The sequence below is a fragment of the Pinus tabuliformis genome, chromosome 9 (assembly GCF_031772625.1).
Source record: "Pinus tabuliformis cultivar Carrire ecotype Pingquan chromosome 9, CPIR1, whole genome shotgun sequence".
NCBI classification, from domain to species: Eukaryota; Viridiplantae; Streptophyta; class Pinopsida; order Pinales; family Pinaceae; genus Pinus; species Pinus tabuliformis.
The window spans coordinates 1,119,534,659-1,119,558,943 of NC_142307.1; the positions used below are offsets into that span (position 1 = coordinate 1,119,534,659).

A 24,285-nucleotide genomic window follows, 5' to 3' on the forward strand; every position below is an offset into this window, starting at 1 on the left:
GCGAGTAAGTTCTTCCACTTGATGAGATACTCTGAAATTGATCAATTTCGTAGTTGTCGGGTTCTTGTTTCTGTGATTGCTCCAGGTTCCAATATGATTTTTCCTTCCTCTTCAATTTCTGGCAATATTGTTTGAATTGAGATATTTTGCAACTTTTGAATAAGTGGCCATACTTCTTCGTCCTTCTTCCATTCATCCCTTGCTTCGTTTATCCAATCTGGTTGGACAATGAAAATAGCACAAAACAATGCTTCCACATCCTCATCCTTGAAGAGTCTTCCCATTCGGTAAGGTCGCCATTTTTTAAGTGCATGTAGTATTGCCAACATTTCCTTCTCACAAATAGCTTGCTTTAGATGTATCAGTAAAAATACCCAATCGCCTACATCAAAACATTTTTCACTATGATGTTGATCTACCTGTTGTTTCATTTGATTTTGCACCGAAGTGGTGTTATCCTTTAAAAGTTGGAGAACTTGTTGTTGATGCTCGATGTGATCTTTCACTGCTTGAACATTTTTCTTCTTGATATGTCCTTCTATCTTTAGAGTTTGAGGAGTGGTAATTTCTTCCAATCCTTTACAATATATGGTCGGATTCATTTCTTGACGCTCGAGTGATCTTTCACTTCTTGAACATTTTTCTTCTTGATATGTCCTTCTATCTTGATAGTTTGAGGAGTGGTAATTCAGACCAGTGAATTACAAGATGTGGCTAGATTCATTTCTTCTTTCTTGATTTGATCTTTCACTTCTTGCACCTTTTTCTTCTTTATATGTCCTTCTATCTGGAGAGTTTGAGGAGTGGTCATTCTTGCCAATAGTTTACAAAATATGTTCTGATTCATTTCTTCTTTCTCTGGGTCGAGTCCTGGCATATATCCTCTTCTTTTGATGTTTCTTGATCATTTTCTTCCTCCTCTTCATACTCTATGTAAAATAATTTCTTCTCAGCACACTTATGACCTTTAGTGCATTTGCTATCACAATTGTAACAAAGCCCTTTTTCTCTTTTTTCTTCCAATTGTTGTGGTGTAACCCTTGTAAGTTGTGGAAGGCTAGGAGAAACAACACGTCCATCTTTAGAGTTGTGAGGGTTAGACTTCCTTGTTGCCATAATTTTACTTTCAAATATGTCACAAAGCCCTTTTACTCTTTCCAATTGTTGTGGTGTTGCTCTAAAGAAGGTGTTGCTCTTTGTATCCTCATAATGTGCTATCATTTCCTCCGTGAGAATTGACCACGTAACAAGTTATTTACCAGAACAAAGCCCTTTATACTATAAAAATTGATCCGATTCTAAATATGAAGATGCAATACATACCTTTTGTAACAGTGGTACACTATGTAGATCAAAATATTGCTCCATCTGAAGTATCCAATTTATTGGATCCTTACCATCAAACTTCCTCATCTTATTTTATTTTTTTTTTTAGGACCTCGATCTTGAAACTAATGTAACTCTGTATTTGCGGATATTTAAGTTTTGAAATTGTTACCTGTAGTAGCCCTCTATGTCCTCTTTCCAATGCCACCAGTCTGATCCAAATTGGATTCTCCAAAAAATAGTTATGCACAATCTCCCAAGATGACCTGATTATAGACCTTTCCAGAAGAGCGAACTTGTATGAAGTGCCACGTATCAAGTTTTCGACCTTTGGCTCTAAAAAAGATATACAAGAAACTACAGTCCGTCTTCTTTCTGTACCTTCTTACGAAATTTCAATCCAATGCTCAGAGAGAAAGTTATGACTATTTTCCCCAGGTTACCTATTTGGAATGTAATTCCGGAGTCTGCAAAAAGACCAACTTCCTTAGATCATATCTCCAAAAATATAGCGCGAAAAGCTCTGAAATTCGGGCCCAAGGTTCAGCGCGATTTCTTCTCAAATGGGTTTTTTTTTGCAACTTCTGAAACGTCGCAGAAAAAAAGTTATAGCGAAAATGCCACGATGACCTGTTTGGAGCAGCGAAACCCTAGAATCCAAAGCTCTGATACCAAATGTTATGAAACCAGCTCAAGAAAATATAGAAAAGATAGATCAACGCCTTAAAATTCAGCGTCTTCGAGGGGCAACCTCCTTTACATTACATAAATGAACAATTCTTCAATGATACAAATGAAAAGACCTCCTTTCTATATATAGGAGTCTAAGGGGTCATAACATAATTAGAGCCGACATAACAATAATAATGTAAGGGCACAATAATAACAATAGTAGGCTTCTATGGGGCATAATAGTAACAATATGGGCACTACATGGGTACATCAATATAATAAGTGGGTTGTACTAATAACAATAAGGGGTTACATTAGTAGTATAGGGGCCTAACATATATTGATATACAATGCTACCTAGAAGAACCACATCTCACATTTGATGCAAGTGCCAGAAACATTAAAGAAGCACCAATTGTTGGTAAATCTCAATAAGTGTGAGTTTGCGCAACAATTATTCGTGATTATGGGGTACGTGATAGGTGGAGAGTTGAAGATAGATCTTGCCAAGATGGAGGTCGTCATGAAGTGGATGGTACCCACTAATATTGTTGAGGTCAACAAGTGGCAAGAGTTTTCAATGGAAAGAGTTTCCATGGACTTTGTGGGAGGTTTGCCAACAATTAGGAAGGGAAATGACTACTTGTTTGTGGAAATTGACAAGTTCAACAAGATGTGTGTTTAAATGCCCTGTGAAAAAGACCATCAACGAGTAAGAAGCAGCAAACTTGTTCTCTGGACATGTTTGTGTGCACTTTGGGATGTTAAAGAGCATGGTTTCAAACAAGGACACAAGATTCTTCAGTGCATTTTGGCCTGAATTGTGGGAGAAAATTGAAACGAAGTTGAAGATATCTATAACACTCCATTCATAGACATTAGTAGTCTATAGGGCTTTAATGAAGCTTTTGAGGGGTTACAATCAAAAGCATCCAAAAACTTGGAATGAAAATTTAGAATATATACAACACTCATATAACGAAGTAGTCCACACTTCTACTAGTAAGGCCTCAGTTGAAACTTGTGCATATTTTCCACCGTCACCTTTGGATATTACATATGGACAAGAAGGATGAGTGAGGGAGCATCTTACAAGAGATGCCTTGAGGGCAGATTTTTTTTTTTTTGAGAAGATCAAACAAATCCATATATAGGTACAAGAAACACTACAAAAGTCACAGGAAAAATATAAGCCTAGGCAAGATCAACACAAAACAAAGAATTCCTTCAAGGTGGGAGACAAAGTATGGTTATAGTTTATCAAGGAGAGGTTACAAAGACAGTAAGAAAATCAAGGCTTTGCAATATGATCCCTTTGAAATACTCGAAAAGGTGGGAGATAACACTTATGGACTTAGTCTACCCCCATACATATGCATTTACTCAGTGGTGAATGTAGAGAATCTGAAACGCTGAGCCTTCCATGTTATACCAGGGAGAGGAAATGGTCCTACCTTTTGTAAAGCATTTGGCACCATATTTTTATGCAAAATTAACAGAAGTTACAATTTTGGAGTAGAGGTCTAGAACTACAAGACAGGGGTAGCATGACCTTTGGTGGATTGGGTTGAAATGACAACTTCTTGGCAAGGCTAAATGATACCCCCGAGCAAAGGTGGAGGAAAATTTTCCTCGCCTCATTCTGTAGAAATATTTTGGGAAACAAAAGCATCCCAAAATGGGGAAGTGTGATTCTAATTGGATCATTATATTATTTTCCATCCATCTTGATGCTTTCAGAGTGGAAAAAGTGGAGGAATCAATGCATAGGGCCATTTTCCCCAGTGGAACCCAGTTTGTTGAATTAGGGTCTGAAATCTTACGGAAGTTGTTTGAGGCATTAAACAATGTTTCATGGGGAGTAAAACTTTATCATTTAAGCGTCACATATTAGCTTATTCTACACATAGATACATTTCCAACGAAGTAAGAATCAATTTGCATGCAAAATTTATGCCACTCAAAAGTTGACCTTGTTTTGACCACCACAATTCGAGAAAATGCCACGTCAACACATTACTCATGCAAAAGGGGCTAGCCACATAATCATGATGAAGAAGAATCTAGAAGAGTCCATTTTGTAACTCTAGTTAAGAGTTGGAGTCAAACTTAACTACTAGTAGGCTATTGAGTTATGTTATAACCAGACCACTAGAAGGAAAAGGGGCAACATTCTATTTGAATGCATTTTGTTCCATAGATGAGTAGAATAACTGAGAGTGGATAGAGAAAGAGAAAACAAAGAGGGTTTGTACATTGTAGCAACCCATGAGACATAGGCCTCACTTCTTTGTACTTGAATCAAGTTTTCCATTTAGAGAAAAAGAGTAGAGTAGACCCGCTTTCTAGTTGGGTTTTCATCTGAAAGGGTTTCCCAAGTTATATCTTGTGGCAATTGTGGTTTATGAGTTTTATTTCGTAGTTCTCTATTTTGTACATAATTATAATTTTCATGCATATGCAATAAACAATTATTAACATATCCAAAAATCGAGAGAAAAATAAACCCTCATATTGTAAATTTCATATTTTTCTAATATATTTTAGTAGATCTATTGTGATGAAGTGTCCAATGGAATATCCACAATTGTTTACGAATCAATTTCATGCTACACTCTTTACTGGGAAGAGTTCTTTGTCTTATATTTGACCAAATATTTCCTTGATTGTTGATTTTCGTTCAAGGTATCTACAAACACCTCATGAGAATCACTAGCAAGTGGCCAAATGTATTACACTATTTGAAGGGAACCACTCATATCGGTATTCATTATGCAATAGATGCCCTTGTTCATACTCCAAGGATCTATCATGCACAATAGGTCAATGATCTTGATGGGCATCGTTCAAACTATGGTTACTTACATTCAGTTATGGACCAATTTCTTGGTGTTCTAAGCAACAAACTATGGTTATATATTCTATGGAAGCTAATTATGCCAATGCTCTCCTAGTTGGGAAGCATCTTGTTGGATGAAGATGGTTCCTAATTAGTTAGGTCATCCTCAAAAGGCCCTACCCCTCTATATTGTGACAATCAAAGTACCATCAAAATTATTCAAACATTATGGATCATCAAAAATCTAAATATTTCAATGTTGGATGCATTGTATTAATTATCTATATCCACTAGGACGTATTGCATTAGTGTTTATTCCTTCAGTGGATCAATGTGTAGGTATCTTCACCAAAATCTTGTTGGGACCCACCTTCACTACGTTGCAACCACATCATCGTGTGGGAGACTTATCAATTAGGGGGGATGTTGTGCTATAATGACTTTCCTTCATGACCCTCTGCGCAATTCAAGGGAACTTGTTGGAATTATTAGTGTAATCTATACATGTTTTCATAAGCCAATTTATATGCATCATTATGCACTTGTAATCATGCCTAAGGCCATAATTTAATCCATTTATTATACACTAGATTTATGGTTAAAGCCAATTTAGTCAAACTTGATATGTAGGCTCAATAATCCTCTTGGGGAGTCTGCCCTCATTGTGCAAGCAGATTATGCCATCTTAGGAGGACATTTCATTGAGCTGTGTACAATACACAATTCAAGCTCTCATTTGGATCATCTCATCTTGTGATCTTCTTGGTCGAATATACAAAGTGTTATAAGTCTAAGGGCACTTATATTTTGGCATTTTTCTCCTATGCACACTGCATTTCTGTTTTCAGAACACTTGTGCCTGGGTTTTGCACTCTCTCTCTAGCACACTTCTTAAGAGGCTTTCAGAATTTGGTAAGAATTGGTTCCATTGATTCTCTTGTTGACCCTTATAAATCTCAACATTTAGACAACAAACTGACTATTTTGAATGTTTTCCCCACCTTCATTTCTTCCAACTAGGAGACTTCAGAGTAAAATCCAAGTTGTGGATCACTTTGTAGTGCTGAATATGGCAGATTGTTTTGGTTTTAGCATTACACAGAACATTATCATGCATTGCACAGTTATGCTACAAAATTGAATTCCTGTCTTAGTGAATGTAAGATAAAGGAAAAAGTGGTTTTGATGAATGTAAGAGAGAGAAAAGGGTGCTGAAAGGAAAATTTCAAAAAATATTTCTTCCACACTAAAATACTATCACAGCAAATTATTTTTAAGTTGGCATAAGAGTATTAGATTTTAAACAATCCAACTGGCTTTGTTAAATTAAAACTGAAGAATTGTTGAATATTACACAAATATGATTCCTCATAGCTGGATTGATGAACAACAAAAATGCTTTCAACAGACTAATCATCCTTCTCACTGCAAATTTGACTGAGCACAGGTATTAAAAAATGCAAAGCAGACAACATTTCGACTTCATAATGCCAATGAACCTCCTAAATCTCAGTACAAAGATGACTGATTGTAGGGTTTAGATGTAACCAAGGTCAATCATCCCCATAGGAAATCACACTCCAACTTGTCACTCGGGAACATTGCTCAGCTTCTTCACACTTGGAATTTACATTGACCATTCATTATAGTCTAGAAAAGGGATGAGTGTTGTCATAAATGAAATTCTTCATCACAGACTGACCACCTATATAAAGCATGAATCCAGAATACCTGCTGCTTTGAAGCTACTCATGCAATTTAATAAAAACTTGATGGACCAAAATCATGTAGGGTATATCATGCCAAAGATGGCAAGTTCAAAACATACAAGGGATTAAACTAGACGGCTAGTTTAATACACAGATAGCACAAAGCCCAAAAGACACCTTAATAAAGACTGAAGCCCTAAATAAGTATAGCATTCATGCCCAGTCAAAACCTACCATTCAACTCATCTTTAAAAATATTGCGGTTCATAAAAATGGTCCAATGGATATATCTATGAATTCACCTTCCCTTCAAAAACTCTAGGCAAAAATTCCTGCTTGCGTATAAACAATTGTAGAAACATTCATTTAGCTTCTCTTTTCTCCTTGATTTTATTTTCCAATGCAGTTTCTACTTGCTTCCCAGAAAGTCCATTTCCCTGGTTGTCCAGATTTTCAATCATTTTGGTGGATTCTTTCTGCCTTTTGGCTTCCATTATTTCTTTGGATTTTATAAAGCTTGGCTGGTTTGTGGAGGAGAGTAGCCGAGCCCACATACGGTCAGTGATTTTCACCCGGTTTGGAGTCTCTGTCACACACTGCAAGAGGAAAAAAAATTGTTACATGTTAAAAACTAAATCAACTTCAAAATCCAAAGAGATACGTTCCTATCTGAAAAAAAAAAAATCCAAATAAAGAAAAAATATAAAATATCAAAAGGAAGCAATAAGTGCCATTTTTATATAATGGTGTATCTTACCTTGTGTTCTGTCCAAGTGAGAATCAAGAATCATGACAAATTCCAACCAAAGTCAACAACATAAATATGGGATAAAAGGCAAATAAGTGCAGCAATCTCAAAAGGGACCAACATGAACATGTACAAAATAAGGGACCACAAGATATCTGTAAACTTTGAGGTGATTATGAAACCCTTTGCTGTTACTATTCACTTCCCACCTCTGGCATTGAGTACTTAGTTTGATATGGTCCACATGCACAAATAATATAGATTCAACTATCTTAGGAGTGTTGGCAATCTGTACTAATGGAATGATCTATGCCCACATTTTTAGTGGATTTGTGCAGTGGCTTATAGTTCTCTATAACTCTCTGTTGCCTCTATTGTTATTACAGGTGCATGCAATTACAAGTATCCAATCTTTTTCTTTTCTCTTTTTTTTCCTTTTGTTAGGAGCATAGAAGGAGCAGAGTCAGCAGACTCACAACCTGTAATGGAAAAAAAATTGACAGTGATGATCAATTGGAACTAATAAAAAAAAAGAAATGAAAGAGTTCAAAGCTAGAAAATGTAGAAATTTAATGATCTGCATGCTTAACCCAGTTTACAAGTTTGCATGTTTTTGTTTAGGCCCAACCCACATGTGTTTTCATGTTGATATAAATTTCAGAATGCATTTATTTTCCTCTCACATTGGCCCCATCACTTAAAAGTCTCTTAGTACCTCTTTCAAGTTGTGTACATTTTCTATTTTTTCTCATTAAGTGGTTTTCCACCTCACTTTAATATTAGAAAAGTACACTTAGTACTTTTCACATAATCATTTTATAAAGTACAAGTGACTTTAATATTAGAAAAAGTACATGGTACAACACTTCTAAGTACTTTTTTCCACCCATGACATTAATATAACTCATAAATGTCATTGAGACAAAAGTAATTAATGTGCTCACTAGGTCAAAAGGGACAAAAGCCTAGTAACACCCCTCCTTGGTACTATTTTCAACAGAAAAAGCTTGTAACCAAAACCCTGTTGTAAGTAGAAGCACCTATTAGAGGTCAAGGCCATTGTTTTTAATTTTCAGAGTTGGTTGGCGTTCGTTAATTCACTTCATGCAAGTCTCTGGATTGATATGTTGGTATCCTAGTGCTGGTACTAAAGTCACCTGATAGTCTGTGACTCTGTGTCAATTGATACTTTTGGCTTTGTGCTTAACTTGCTTACTGTTTAGCATGAACCTGTATAGGGTTGCAATCCCACAGCTCTGTTTTCCTGTGGAATGCCAAAATATGCTACCGTGTTAATTGGTAATATGTGCTTTAAAATAACAATGGAATGAACTTGAAGCGGATTATTTTTCAATATTACTTTCATTTCATGAAAAAAATCAATTGATTTCAATCATGAGAAACTAACAATGATGTGAAATCCCTTCCTGGAAAATTTTGATATTTCACAGTAAATTTTGGAGTTTATATTGAAGTTTTCAGTGATGCTTTTATCAAAGAGTTTGTTTCTTCACTGCTGTAGGTACAACTCGGATTTGTTTTAACTCAGTAATGCATAAAATAGACATTCCATACTGAAAGAACACTTCATCTCAGCCACAACTGATTTATTATATGCTCTGAAATGTACATACATATATTTCTAATGCCAATATTAAAGCAATGGCACCAGATCTGAAAATAAACAGACTTGTAAATCAGTTTGCTAACATATATGCTAAGAATACAAGATATAGGGAACCTGGAATATGTGTATCAACTCCTCCCTTTGTGTCACCCTTCCAAGAGTTGGCTCAAATCATGAGCTACTATACCAGCAACTCGTCCTCTCCTGAACACTGCTCTCTGGAACTTGCACACACAGAATGAAAGCGGCATCTAACACATCCAGCAAGGAAGGAATCACGGCATGCCTATGACTAATATCGACCACCAGCAATGATTCATGTTTCTCTCTGCCAACAGGAAGCTCCAAAAATCAGGTCGTTGGGGAAATATATTCAGCCCAAACGCACAGAGCTTTAATGGCCCCAACACATAGGTTGAACTCATCCCTCAATAGCATAACCTCGACCCTGAGAAATGGTGACTCGACTAGCAATAGAGATAAGGAGATTCACTTCCCTTTCCTCAAAAAACCTCATCCAACTGTAGCAACTCTACCAGCAATTAAAATTGGAACTCGTGCACTGCTTATAATCAGAAAATCGTCCCCACCACCTTCAGAAAACTCGACCCATGTGAGTTAGTTGTTGAAAGCATAGTCCAGCCTCCTTGATAACGTTTTGTCCAACAAATCAACCTCAAAATGGCTTGGAAGTTCAATGCTCTTTTGAGTCTGATCCAGCCTATCAAAATGATAATGGAAATACTATATGAGAAGGTAAAATCAACTGATAACACCTCTTTGCTTCAATACCTTCTACAAATCATCTTCTGCAATGGATTCCCATGATGAAATCTGAGTGATTCCATTCTTTGAACCAGTTAGAGTGTATAGTTTCAACACTGAAACCAGCTATGGTGGCTAAATTTTCCCAAACCCTAAACTTCTTTCCAAATATTCTCCAAAAGCTCTTTTCTCAAAACACAAGTGAATGAATGAGGAAAGTCTCATCAATTTTTCTCTTTTATAAACTTGTGGCCATTTCTACTGTCATTTTACCCTTTTAACTTTTATAAAGTCACTTTATAATATTTTCACTTTATCAAATTAAAGAGACTTTTCATTTTCCTAGGAAGTGTCCCCCTTTTCACCACCCCTTAGACTTTTATAATATTTCCATAGGCGAATTAACTGCCCTTATTAAATTTCCCCGCCTTAGCCTATGGGAACCATGTTAGGCTAGTAGACTTTGTCATATGCTTCCTAAGTGGTCAGGGAGATTACACTCTTCCCTGCCCAAGATTGTTTTTCCTCAAGCAATTTTAACTCAGAATGTTTGAGCACCTGCTCACCTTCCCAAGTGGCATCCTCCATAGGTAAATCCTTCCATTTTACCACGTACTCCTTCACTGTCCTACTTCGCAACTTCCTCTCCCTAGTTTCAAAGATCCTTTTTGGTACTAAGATCAACTCTCCTTCCTTGTCCAATGGTGGAAGTTCTGCAAAAGTAACAACATGTTGCCCCAAGGCCCTTTTAAGGCACGAAACATGAAAGACATTGTGAATCTTACATCCTTCAGGAAGCTCAAGCTCATAGGCCACCTCTTCTACTCGTCTCACAATTTCGTATAGCCCATAGAACTTGGGTTTCAATTTTTTTGCCCCCTACTTTTTGAGTGACGACTGCTTGTGGGACTGAAGGAGAAGGTACACCAAATTCCCACTTCAAAGTTGCACTCCACTCTATGTCTATCCGCGTATAATTTCTAATTATTTTGAGCATTGTAGATTCTCCTTGAGGACCTTCAAAATATCTTGGCTTTCCTGAATCTTGTCGTTGGCTAGAGGTACCCGACTATCCCCAAATATTCTATATGTAAAGTTGGGACGTCATATCCTTATAAAGCTTTGAAGGGTGTCATGCCGATGGACATCTGGAAAGTGGTGTTGTAGCAATGCTCCCCCAAATGCAACCACTTTATCCATGCCTTTTGTTGGTCGATTACATAATTATGGAGATAGCCCTCTAACCATTTATTGACTATTTCTGTCTATCCATCATTTTGTGGGTGATAGATGGTGCTCGATGTTGAGAAATATAGAGGCAGCAAGTGTAGGAGATTTCTCTTCTTATTGATAACTTCTTATGATGTATTTTTACTTTTCTTGATTTACTTCTTCTTTCCTTTATTATAATTAGTGTTCTCTATCATCAAACAACTACCAAAAATATCACAAAAATATAATTAAATTAACAAAATATAATAAACAATTAAATTATAATTAAAACAAATAGAATAATTTAAAAATAATTTAATAAATTCTAATATCTGTCGGCAAGGCAAAGCATCTCATACATCTCTATATATATGGAAAAATAAGATCAGTCTTTCAATAATCTTTCACATCCTGAAGATGAACCACCGTTGCCGGTTCGAAACGTCAATCAAAAAGAAACCTAATGCGATGTATTCGGAAGATAATCTACATAACAATGAGACAATAGGACACAAGATGTAGGCGATCAGCTAGGGCCAAAACCTCTCCAACTTGAGAGGAAAACCCACCAAAATTCTTCTTGTTATAGAATCTTTAATTGACAAATTCCAAGACCTAGACCCCTGAAAAGAACCCCTCCAAGACCAAGTTAATTCTTCCTTTTTTAATAGCTTCTCCTTCCAGCAACTTCGACCTACTCAACAACTGGAACTTCAGAAACTGCAACTGCAACTTTGACTTGCCCAAAAACTACAACTTTGACTTCTTTGCTTGAGTAGATTCTCTCTCCTAGGGAACTTGACTTCCAAAACAACTCTTCTTGATGACCTAAATTTACTTCTGCAACTCGACTTCACTGCAGCAATATGTGCCCTAATTCCTTCGCACGTGTGGAGAGAAGTAGCCCAAAAACAAATCCAAAATAGCTTGACTTTTCCTCCTTCCTTTGTCTTCCTCTTCTTCGCACTTCTTCTTGTCCTTATGATCGAACTTGTGTGTGAGAGTGAAGTGTCTCCAAATGAGGCCAAGTGCCCTACATAGGCTTCCTTGAGTCTCCTATTAGGCTGACTTGACATGTCCTTAGGCCAACTTGTTGCTCCATGAGGCCGACTTAATGCTTGCATGTTTGACACGGCCTTGGATGGTCTTTTGACTCTAATTTGACTCAAATAATTTTCTTACAATAAGTAACATGTGTTAGAAAATCAAAAAGGCAGAAAGATTTTCTTATATAGATAATTACTTGTGATTCTTTTATCTTTATGTTCTTTTATCTTTTAGTTCATCAAGCAATTACCAAAACAATAGCCCAAGAACAACAGATGTAGGCGGAAAGCCAGGGAAAAACCCCTATCTAAGGGAAAACCCAATCAACAATTCTTCCTTCAATAGTTTTTTCAAGATAATCCAAGACTCTTAACCTAGATAAAGGCTTCCTCCACACCAAGTCAGCCCTCAATCCTTCTTGCAGATGATAACCCTTCAATAGCAACTTCGACCTAGTAGCATCAACTTGCAGTAGCAACTTCGACCCAGCAACTGGCAGCAGCAGCAGCAGCTTCGACTAGACAAAGGAAAACTTTGATCTCCCTAGATACTCCTCCTAAGTGAGAGATAGATAGCCCAAAATTTCGATCTTGATGTCTTCTTCTTTCTTCCAAAATTTCGCACTCCTTTTTAGCCCCTTTCCAGCTCTTCTTCAACTTCACATTTCCCAACTTCCAGCGTCTGGATAACAAACTATGAGAGAGGGTGAATTACTCCAAATGAATATATAGCCTTCTAGTGAGGTTGAATTGTCCTTCTTGAAGCCGACTTGGTGTGGAGGGGACAAATAGCATATTTGACTCAATATTAATTCTTTTTACATAATTGAAAAGGCCAATAAGGGTCTCTTTTAATGGACAATAATTCTAATGACTCAGAATAAATCCTAGAAGTCCTCAATGGGGACTTTTACCTAAAACAAGATGACCCAAACATGAAACACATGCTTTAATAAGTCATAATAAAATATTTCTTCATTCTTTTAATAAATACATTTCATTGACTCAAATACATTTATGAAGACCGAACCTAGTCACATATTTCAACAACATGCCCAAGAAGGGTTATTCATACATCATGATGCCTCTTTTGGCTATATAGACTCAATGACAAATCCTAGAAGTTCTCAATGGGAGCTTGACCTAAAATAAATTTCCCTTGAGCATGAGACCCATGCCTCAAGAACAATAATAATAAATTTATTTTTCTCTTTTCATTGAATACATAAAATCAACATTACATATGTCATTATTAAGACCTAACCTAGTAACTTATTTCAACACTCCCTCTTAACTAGGGAGGTATTCATAATCCATACAAGCTACTTGGATATTCTCAATCTGAAGAATTCTCATAAGAAGAGTCGGATTGGTAACCCATATGTTTAGCACCATATCATCTAGCATTGTCACATAGCAAGGCCTTGATGAACCGCTCTATCTCTCCACAAAATCAGAGCACAATGCTGGTGAGACCAATGATTTATAGACACCATCATCATTGTCTCTCTCAGAACATACGCCACCCAAGTTCTCTCAGAGTATATTCCACCAGGACTATACTTATCTTGGATTCCCAATCCTCAAAGAATATCAATCCTCTACAACTACTCTTACCTTCGATGCCCTACCACATCCTCAAAGAGTATCGGATGCCAGATGCTTACCCAATCCTCCATTCTTTCTTCCAAAGTGAAGACAAGAATGATGTGTCCATCTCTCCTCACAGCCTTCACTAAGGCTTACAGTTGTTAGTCCTGGTCTAGTGTATGACACATATAGTAGAGAACCATATTTGTCACTCCCTCTTCACCAAGGATGACCAACCCATTCCATAAAAGGAATGTACCCAAGCTCCCACTTAACCAAGGACTTGACCAAACTCCCTCTTAACCAAGGACTTGCTTCCAGCAGCTCTCTAGGTGGAGATTATGGGACGACCATTTGCTTGAAGAGCTCCTTCTTTCAATGTCATGAATTTCATCTTCTTTGTCATGGAGCCTTCTTCCTTTGGGACTTCTTTGTAGGGCACAAACCATCCATCACTTTCATTTATGAATTATGTCAGTCATGTCATCCTTCCTTTCATTGGAAAGTGATCCTTTTGTCCATATATGGCCTTCTTTCATACCTTGCTACGTTCTTCGTATCATGTTTCCTTCTAGATCTTTCATCCTACCACATGAGTATTAGTTGTAGATGACATCTACAACTCTTCCCTTGGTAGCCTTGCATTAGCCCATCCAGATATTGTTCAAAAATAAAAAATAAAAATGAACATTAAATCAAAATTACCTTTGTGTTGGTCTTTCATCATGACATCTCCTTGTTTGCATCAACATCCTGCATACATCTTGACACATCTCCAAACAAATATTAAATGTTGAGTCTCTTTTCCAGACTACATCAGAGTCTACATACTGTTTCCATGAAAATCTCACAGTCAATCCTTCTAGTCAACAAATGTTGATGACCATAGTTGCACCTTTCATGACCTCTCCTTACTTTCTTCACATATTGCTTCTCAAGAACTTTCATCGATAGTTCCTTTATTTTATCAACAATCTTATATTCTATATAAGGACTAATTATGTTGATTTCATCTAGTCAATATGTGATCCATGAATTCTTTCAACGGAGTAGATCTCTTCCTTTTGATTATGATCATGAAGTAGAGCATTTACCCATTTGTCTGCAACTATATGACATGACTCTATTTTATCAAATACAAGCATACATACCCCATTTTCTTCCTTTAGGTCATATAGACTTCCTTCAATAGCTTCCTTGATTGAAAGATCTTCAATCACCGTGCCCTGCTTCACTTCTTATGACATCGTACCATCATTCCATGAATCCCATACAATATGGAATTCTCGGCAAGACACTTGCTTCTTTCAGTAGGTAAACCTTGCAATGAAGATTTCGACGGAGAATCTTGATCATCCTCACCTAGCAAATGCTCCTCTTGAATGATGTATGATGAGCAGATGACTTTCTTCTTCCATAAGTACTACTTATGTTTCTAATGAGGTTACCAAGATCTACATCCTTCTATAAGTGACTGCTATAGATTTCAATTATCTTTCATGATGATGTCACAAGCTCTTGCTTTCAATTGTATGCTTATGATGCCATCTCCTAACATGATGCATCTTATCATGCTTCTAATGATTCCTACCATGATAGCTATACTTTACAACAGAAAAATTGAGAACAAAAACTTAAAAAGAACTAGGTGAGAAAGACTATCTCAATCGTAGTAGAGATCTTTTACTTTCTCTTTCATGGATTTCTTCTTTTTAGCTTACTCCACTTCTTTAGTGACATGGGTTTCTTTCCTTCCTCTTTTGTTGTTGTCCTTCTTGATCTTTGGACAATCTCTCTTGTAGTGCCCATATACATGACAACCATAGCATTGAACCTTTGACATGTTCTTCTTTTTCCGAGGACTAAGCTTCCCAAACTTCCCTTTTCTTCTAGTCATGGCAGCAAATGTTTGAACCTGCTCATTTGATCCTTCATCACTTTTTTCCTTCAACCTATTTTCTTCTATCTTGCATAGAGACCACAAATTATTGAATGGGATAGCTTTCTTCTCCTCACAGGCATTTGATACAAGGTTACCTTGTTCATCAGTTAGTGCATTTAGAACAATGGTGATCATTTCTTTATCAAATATCATCTCTCCTAGATCTTGAAGTTGATTCCTTATTTGAGATGCTTTTGTGAGACATGTAGATATCCCTTCATCCTTTGATGCTTTCAATTTGTATAGTCAGATCTTAGTGATATGATTTTTCCTGATGTGCTTTCAGAAAATAGCTCTACTATCTTATCATATATCCCTTTTGATGTCTCCAACTCTGTTATATAGGGGATGAGGGAATCCTTGATGGACTCTATAAGAATCCTTTCAGCCCTTAGATCCTTTTTCATATATTTAGATAGTGCTTTCCCTTCAGATGGTTTGGAGACCTTGGCATTGACATGATCAATAACTTCATTTTCTTGAGGACTAAGTCTATCCTCCTTTTCCATGCAAGGAAGTTCGATGACCCAACAAACTTGTTGTTCTCCTTGGAAAATGTAGTCATTTTAATAGATTTAGTTACAGAAATAAAAACTCACTTGTCAAGTGAAGATGAACTCTTCAATTTGATGCCTTTGTTGATGATGATTGATGATGACTTCTTGATGATGTCTTGATGCTTCTTGGATGATCTTCTTCAAGGATAAGGATTTTTTTTTCAGATGAAATCCTTACTTCAATGAGAGGGAGATTGCCTTGATATCTTTGATGATGACAACGTCTTTGATATAGCCTCCCTTGGATGAGTAGAGATAGGGTCTTTGAGGCCTCCTTCTTTGAGGTGATGATTGAGTGCGGATCCCAAAACTTTTTCAAGAGTAGATGCCTTCTTTGATCGAACTAGGGTTTTGACTTTCTTCAAGATGATGATGTGATGCTTGACTTCGAGATGCCTTGGAGATGAGAGAGTCTTCTTGATGCTTTGATGCCCTTGACACCCTTCTAGGACTTCGGTCCTTGAGTGCTTGAGTCTCCCTTATTGAACTACCCTTCCTTGATTTGTCACCTTAGCTCCGATACCATGTTGAGAAATCTAGGGGCATCAAGTGTAGGAGATTTCTCTTCTTATTGGTAACTACTTGTGATGTATTTTTAATTTTCTTGATTTACTTCTTTCCTTTATTATAATTAGTGTTCTCTATCATCAAACAACTACCAAAAACATAAAGAACAATGAGATAATAGGGCACAAGATGTAGTCGATCAACGAGGGCTAAAACCTCTCCAACTAGAGAGGAAAACCCACCAGAATTCTTCTTCTTATAGAATCTTCAATTGATGAATTCCAAGACCTAGACCCTTGACCAAGAACCACTCGAAGACCAAGTCAATGCTTCCTTTTTTAATAGCTTCTCCTTCCAGCAACTTCGACCTACTCAGCTACTGCAATTTTGACTTGCCCAGAAACTCCAACTTCGTCTTGGCCAGAAATTGCAACTTCGACTTTCCCAGGAACTATAACTTCGACTTGCCCAAAAACTGCAACTTCGACTTCTTTGCTTGAGTAGATTCTCTCTGCGTCCAAAACAGCTCTTCTTGATGACCTAACATTACTTTTGCAACCCGGCTTCACTGCAGCAATATGTGCCCTAATTCCTTCATACATGTGGAGATAAGTAGCCCAAAAACAAATCCAAAATAGCTCGACTTTTCCTCTTTCCTTCGTCTTCCTCTTCTTCGCACTTCTTCTTGTCCTTATGATCGAACTTTTGTGTGAGAGTGAAGTGTCTCCAAATGAGGTCGAGTGCCTTATATATAAGCTTCCTTGAGCATCCTATTAGGCCGATTTGACATGTCCTTAGGACAACTTGTTGCTCGATGAGATCGACTTGATGCTTTGCATGTTTGACATGGTCTTGGAGGTTCTTTTTGTTGAAGAATCTAGGACAAGTAGGATTGATCTGATTCTTCTTTAACTTGATAACTATTTGTGAGGCATTTTAATTTTTCTTCTTAGTAACTCTTTGACATTATTAGAGTGTGTGTTTCTTATTTCATCCAATAGCTACCAAAACCAAAGAGAGAAGAACACAAGATATATGGCTTTCTACCAGGGTCAAAACCTCTCCCTCTTGGAGAGGAAAATCCACACACAATTCTTCTTATAGAGATTCCATTTGACGAATACCAAGACCATGACCCTTGAACTATTATGCCACTCCAAGACCAACACACCAATCCTCTTCTTCGTCATGGTTGAGATCATCATCACTACTACTAAAGTCATCACTGTTGCTACACCGAAGTCATCATCATTGTATCAATGAGATCTTCACACCTTGTTGCACCTTCACCGAGAATACTGCTACACTTTTACTAAGATCAGTGTTATTCCTTCATTGAGACCTTTACCATGAAGTTGAGATCTATATACTAAGGTATTTAGAGCAAGATCATGATTGCTTCCAAATTACTTGTTGAGACAGAGGGTGTCACTTCAAGATCCTTCTTTTCACACATATGACGAGATAGTGAGGCTGCTTCACTATGTTAGTAGGTTGAGACAGTGAACAATTTTGAGACTTTCATTATTACTGCTACACTGAGACAATGGTTGCTTTCCTTGTATTAAGATCATGATTGCAGGTATGCTGAGATTGCCATCACCGAGGAGGATGAGACTGCAATCTTTCCTCACTGTAATTGTCCACAGAATTGCAGAGGCATCCGAGACTGAGCCTTCTTGTACCTATCCGAAGTTACAGTGATGTCTGTACTTACCCGAAATATCAAAATCCTAACTCCTGTAATGCGTATCTCTTGTAATGCCGATCTTGGTCTAAGTTCTTCTCTGTTGCATTGATCCAAGATTCCTGTACCTACTGCACCCATCTGAATTTCAAAGAAGAAAATGCGAAATCTTATTTTTCTGTGGTAACCCTAACTGCGTATATATAGTAGTTAGGTCTCTATATTTGAGCCGACGTGATAGTGTGAAGTGTTGTAACCTTTTATTGAGCCGACATGACATTCTTTAGTTTATTTAATTCGATTTGAGGTCGACATGACATCTCTCTTTATCATTTTTCTTGTTGTCTTCTTCATGAGGATTGTGCTAGTCATGGAGGGCTAATCTAGTCACTAGCTAGAGTCTCGACATTACATATATGCTCAAGAAGAGCTCTTTGACTCTGACTTTCCTAGACCTATGAAATGAGCAAGAAACTCATTCTCATAATTTAAAAAATAATATTTCTTTTTCTTGACAAGTACAAAGATCAAAATTACATTTGTAAATACCGAACCTAGTTACACTTTCTTGAACACTCCCTCTTAACTAGGGAGGTATTTATAATGGTACTTGATCGTTCTCAATCTAAAGAATTTCTCATAAGAAGAATCGGATTGGTAGTCCCATCTGTATAGCATCACATCAATCAGCATTATCATAGTGCAAGGCCTTGACTAACAGCTCCATCTCTCCACGAGACCATAAACTACAATGTTAGCTCCATCTCTCCACGAGACCATAAACTACAATGTTAGCTCCATCTCTCCACGAGACCATAAACTACAATGTTGGCAAGACCAATGATTTATAGACACTTTCATCATTGTCTCTCAAGGTACATACCCACGTAGGTCTTCACTGAGTAGGACCTTCTAGGACTATTCTTATCTTGGGTTCCCAGCCCTGAAAGAATATCAGTCCTCTTGCCTACTCTTGTCTTAGATGCCCTACACATCCTCAAAGACTACCAGATTCCAGATGATTACCCAATCCTCCAATTATTTCTTCCCAAGTGAAGACAAGAATGTTGTGTCTACATTTCCATTCATGTCCTTCATCTAGACTTTCAGTTGTTAGTCCTGGTCTAGTGCATGACACATGACATGGAAAAACACACTTGTCACTCCTTTGTATGAAGGGTGATCTTAATTCAAATTCACTCTTGATCAGGGCCCTGTCAGAGCTCCCTCTTAGCTAGCAACTCTTCTATATATCAGCAACTTTTTCTTTGTGGGTCCTTTAGCTGCTTGATCAACTTCTCTCCTTGATGTCATAAAATTCAGTTGAGCTTCTTTCTTGTAGGGCATCAACCATCGATCACTTTCCTTCTTGGTTCGTCATGTCATTCATTTCTTTATGGAAAGTGGCCTTCTTGATACATATCTAGAACCTTCACCATATAGCTACTTCTTTCCCATCATGCTTCTTTCAGGAATTTCCATCCGCCACATGAATGCCAGTTGTACTTGTACTTACAACTCTTGTTCTAGTAGCTTCGCATGCACTCATCTAGATATTATTCAAGAAATCAAAGCATAACATTAATTCAAATCATATCATACTAGATGGTTCTTCATCATGACATCTTCCTGTAGGTATCAGCATCCTGCATTCATGTTGACACATCTCCGAAGGATATCCATTGTCAAGGGTCTCCATCTTTTTCAGACTTTTATCAGAGTCTTCATATCCTTCTAGGAGATTTCTTGGTCAAATCTTCTTGGTCTATTGGATGTTGATTGCCTTCATCATGGTTGCATATCTCACGATCTCTTCCTTCCTCACTCATTCTATTCCACGAGCTTTCAATCAGAGTTTATTAACTATAGTCAACCACCTCATACTTCATATGAGGGCATATTATGTTGATTTTATCTTAGTGTGACTTTATGCCTTGTTGCATCCTTTCAGAGGAGGAGATCCTTTTTCTCTTGATCATGCTTCTTAAGATAGAAGCAATGATTCATGTTACCTGCAACCATATGACATGACATTATAATATTAAATACAATCATACATACCTTGTTTTACCTTCAAGTCATTGAGGCTTCTTCTAGTAGCTTCCTTGATTGAAAAGATCTTCAATCCCTTGACCTGCTTCATGTCATATCATCATCTCCTAGATTCCATATGTTCGAGTTCTTGTTGAAACACTTGCTTCCTCTCTAGATTAGTGAACCCTACGATGAGGATTCCATCAGAGAATTTTGAGGATCTTGCATATCCCCAACTGGCAAATGTTTCCTTGTATGATGAGCCTTAGATGACTCCTATATTTCCTTCAATGTCCACTAAGGTTCCCAAGAGCTATATATCCTACATGTTGTTTTCCATGGATTTCTGTCCTTCATGATCCTTTTGAAGATGTTACGAGCTCTTGCCATGATGCATCTTATTATCATTGCCATATCTTTTAACACAAGATTTAGGAGCTTATGATAGGACCCTTATGTGAGGGATGCTATCTTACTCATAGGAGAGATTTGTTACTCCCTCTTTCCTTGGCCCTTTTCTTCAGCTTCCTCCATCTTTCAGTGATATGAGCTTCCAAAATATTTCTATGGCATTGAATCTTAACTATACTTATTTTGTCTTGTTTGAGGACCAACCTTGCCTTTACTTCGTGCACATGGTTGAGTTCTTTTAACCTTCATATTTCTGCCATCAACTTGTCTTTCTCTATCTAGCATAGAGACCACAAGTTGTTGAATGAGGTAACCTTTTTGTTCATGGAAAATTGTTACCTTTCCTATCAGTTAGAACGATAATGATTATCTTCCTTCCTAGATCTTGTAGATGGGATCTTATGAAGATACCCTACATCCTTGATACCCTTTTACTTTCATGAAGAATATGTGACCTTCTCATTGCATCTTTAGCGAATCAGTTTTTCACCTACATCACTTTGATGTCTCCAATGTTGCTATGTGAGGGGATCTTTCATAAGAATCCCTTTCCATAAATTCAGAGGAGACCTATTGATATGTTTAATGACTTCATCTACTTAGAGGACTATGTCTATCCTCCTTCTTCATGTAAGGAATCTTGATGGCCCATCCAACCTATAGATGTCCTTGCAATCATGAAGTCATTTAACCAAATATATAAATTGAAAAGATACTTACTTGTCATGTGAAGATGAAATCTTCACCTTGATTGCTTTGATGATGGTTGAAGCAGTTGCATTGATGCTTCCTCTGGATGAGATCCTTGATGTAATGGTATGAAGCTTGCCTTCTGGTCTTCAAGTTTCTTCGACTTATACATCTGATTCTTATGATTCGCAACCTATTGATGAACATGAGGTAGCATTGTCTTGCTATCCATAAGTGGATAATGGAACCTTGTAGTATGCAACATTGTGTAGAACCATAGAATCTTGATGTTGATTTCCATGATGATCATTTTATGGTATTGAGATCCATCAACGAACAACTTCATTCTATATTGAGATCCCTGTGGTATGACATAGACTAGGACTGTGAGAGGCATCGAAATAGCTGCCATGAACCTGAGGTCTGAGTACTTCTGATCGAAACTTCATTCTTTGACAAAAGCCATTGTTGTTGTAGACTGTTGTTGTGGGCTAATTCTTTAATCTTGACAAAGCTCTTGCTTTGATGCCCTTCTTGAAGGCTAGTCCTTGTATGTCTCTTTGTTGCCCTTTCTTTGACTTCTGAACCTTAGCTCTGACACCATGTTCACGAATCTAAGGCAAGTAGGATTGATGTGATTCTTGTTTAACTTGATAACTATTTGTGAGGCATTTTAATTTTTCTTCTTAGCACAATCTTCTCTTTGACATTATTAGAGTGTGTGTTTCTTATTTCATCAAATAGCTACCAAAACCAAAGAGACAAGAACACAAGATGTTTGGCTTTCTACCAGGGCCAAAATCTCTCCCTCTTGGAGAGGAAAACCCACACACAATTCTTCTTATAGAGATTCCATTTGATGAATACCAAGACCATGACCCTTGACGTATTATGCCACTCCAAGACCAAGACACCAATCCTCTTCTTCGTCATGGTTGAGATCATCATCACTACTACTAAAGTCATCACTGTTGCTACACTGAAGTCATCATCCTTGTATCACTAAGATCTTCACACCTTGCTACACCTTCACTAAGAATACTATTGCACTTTTACAGAACAGTGTTATTCCTTCATTGAGACCTTTACCATGATGTTGAGATCTATATATTGAGGTATTTAGAGCAAGATCGTGACTGCTTCCAAAATACTTGTTGAGATAGAGGGTGTCACTTGAAGATCCTTCTCTTCACACATATGCCGAGATAGTGAGGCTACTTCACTATGTTAGTAGGTTGAGACAGTGACCAATATTGAGACATTCATTATCATTGCTACAACGAGACAATGACTGCTTTCCTTGTATTGAGAACATGATTGCAGGTATGCTAAGATTGCCACCACCGAGGATGAGACTGCAATCTTTCCTCATTGTAATTGTCCACGGAATTGCAGAGGCATTCGAGACTGAGCCTTCCTGTACCTATCCGAAGTTACAGTGATGTCTGTACTTACCCGAAATATCAAAATCCTAACTCCTATAAAGCGGATATACTGTAATGCAAATCTTTGTCTGAGTTCTTCTTTGTTGCTTTGATCTGAGATTCCTGTACCTACTGCACCCATCCGAACTTGAGAGAAGAAAATGTGAAATCTTGTTTTTCAGTGGTAACCCTAACTGCATATATATACTAGTTAGGTCTCTATATTTGAGCCGACGTGATAGTGTGAAGTACTATGACCTTTTATTGAGCCAACATGACATTCTTTAGTTTATCTAATTCAATTTGAGGCCGACATGACATCTCTCTTTATCATTTTGCTTGTTGTCTTCTTCATGAGGATTGTGCTGGTCTTGGAGGGCTATTCTAGTCACTAGGTAGACATTACATATAATCAATGAATGAATTGAATTGATTTACAATGAGTAATGAAGCTCAATAAATAATACAACTGTATTTACAGAAACAAAAAGTTTATACTAAGAGAGTAGAAACAACAAGTTTCTATTAAGAATATAGAAACAACAAGTTTCTAACAAGAAACTGCTAATTACAATCACAGATGAGCATTAAACACTAAAATAGCATTATTCTAATACCCTCCCTTAATGCTCAATCTATTTACAACACCTATAGACCCTCTGAATTTTACAAACTTATCAGGACCAAGAGGCTTGGTGAAGATGTCTGTTGGCTGCTTCGTTGTGGGAACATACAGCAACTGAATGGATCCGTCTTCAACAAGCTGTCAAATGTAGTGACAATGGGTTTCCACATGCTTTGTTCGTTCATGGAAGACTAGATTCTTGGCGAGCTTGAGCACTCCCTGATTATCACAGAACAAGGGAGTAGGACCTGCCTGGAAAACATGCATATCCACAAGCATACGTCGAATCCAAACTGCCTCACAAGATGCTTTAACTGCTCCCCAATACTTTGCTTCTGTCGAGGAGAGAGCCACTACCTGCTGCTTCTTACTAGTCCATGTGACAGTGCCTGACCCCAGACTAAACACATACCTAGCTGTAGATTTACGGTCATCAACCGAACCAGCTCAGTCTAAATCTATGTAACCACTGAGTGTAGGATCTGAACTTCGAGTGTACAGAAGTCCATAATCAGGAGTGCCTCTTACATAACGCAGCACACGCTTTGCTGCTATCCAATGATCAGCCTTAGGAGCTAACATAAAGCGTGAAATGTAGCTTACTGCAAAACTGATATTAGGTCAAGTGTCAGTAAGGTAGATGAGGCTGCCCACTAACTGCCTGAATAAAGTTTCACCCATAAGTGGTGAGGATGACTAAGCTGAAAGTTTGAACCCTGGTTCCATAGGAGTCGTGGCAGGTTTGCAATCCTGCATTCTGAACCTGTCCACAAGATTTCTGGCATACTTGGACTGAGAGAGAAAGATGTTGTTCTCAATTTGCCAGACTTCCACCCTTAAACAGTAATGAAGAAGTCCCAAATCTGTCATATCA

The 24,285-nt window shown here is 37.5% G+C and overlaps 1 protein-coding gene across 1 annotated transcript in view; it reads right to left on the bottom strand.

Moving 5' to 3' along the window:
* Positions 1 to 6,572: 6,572 nt before the first annotated feature.
* LOC149152584 (ATP-dependent 6-phosphofructokinase 6-like) overlaps positions 6,573 to 24,285 on the bottom strand; it is a 269,302-nt gene continuing 251,589 nt past the window's right edge. The window contains exon 15 of the mRNA XM_089441164.1: positions 6,573 to 7,142. Coding sequence (XP_089297290.1) covers positions 6,909 to 7,142 — 234 coding nt within the window. The 3' untranslated portion in view covers positions 6,573 to 6,908. The remainder of the gene's footprint in view (positions 7,143 to 24,285) is intronic.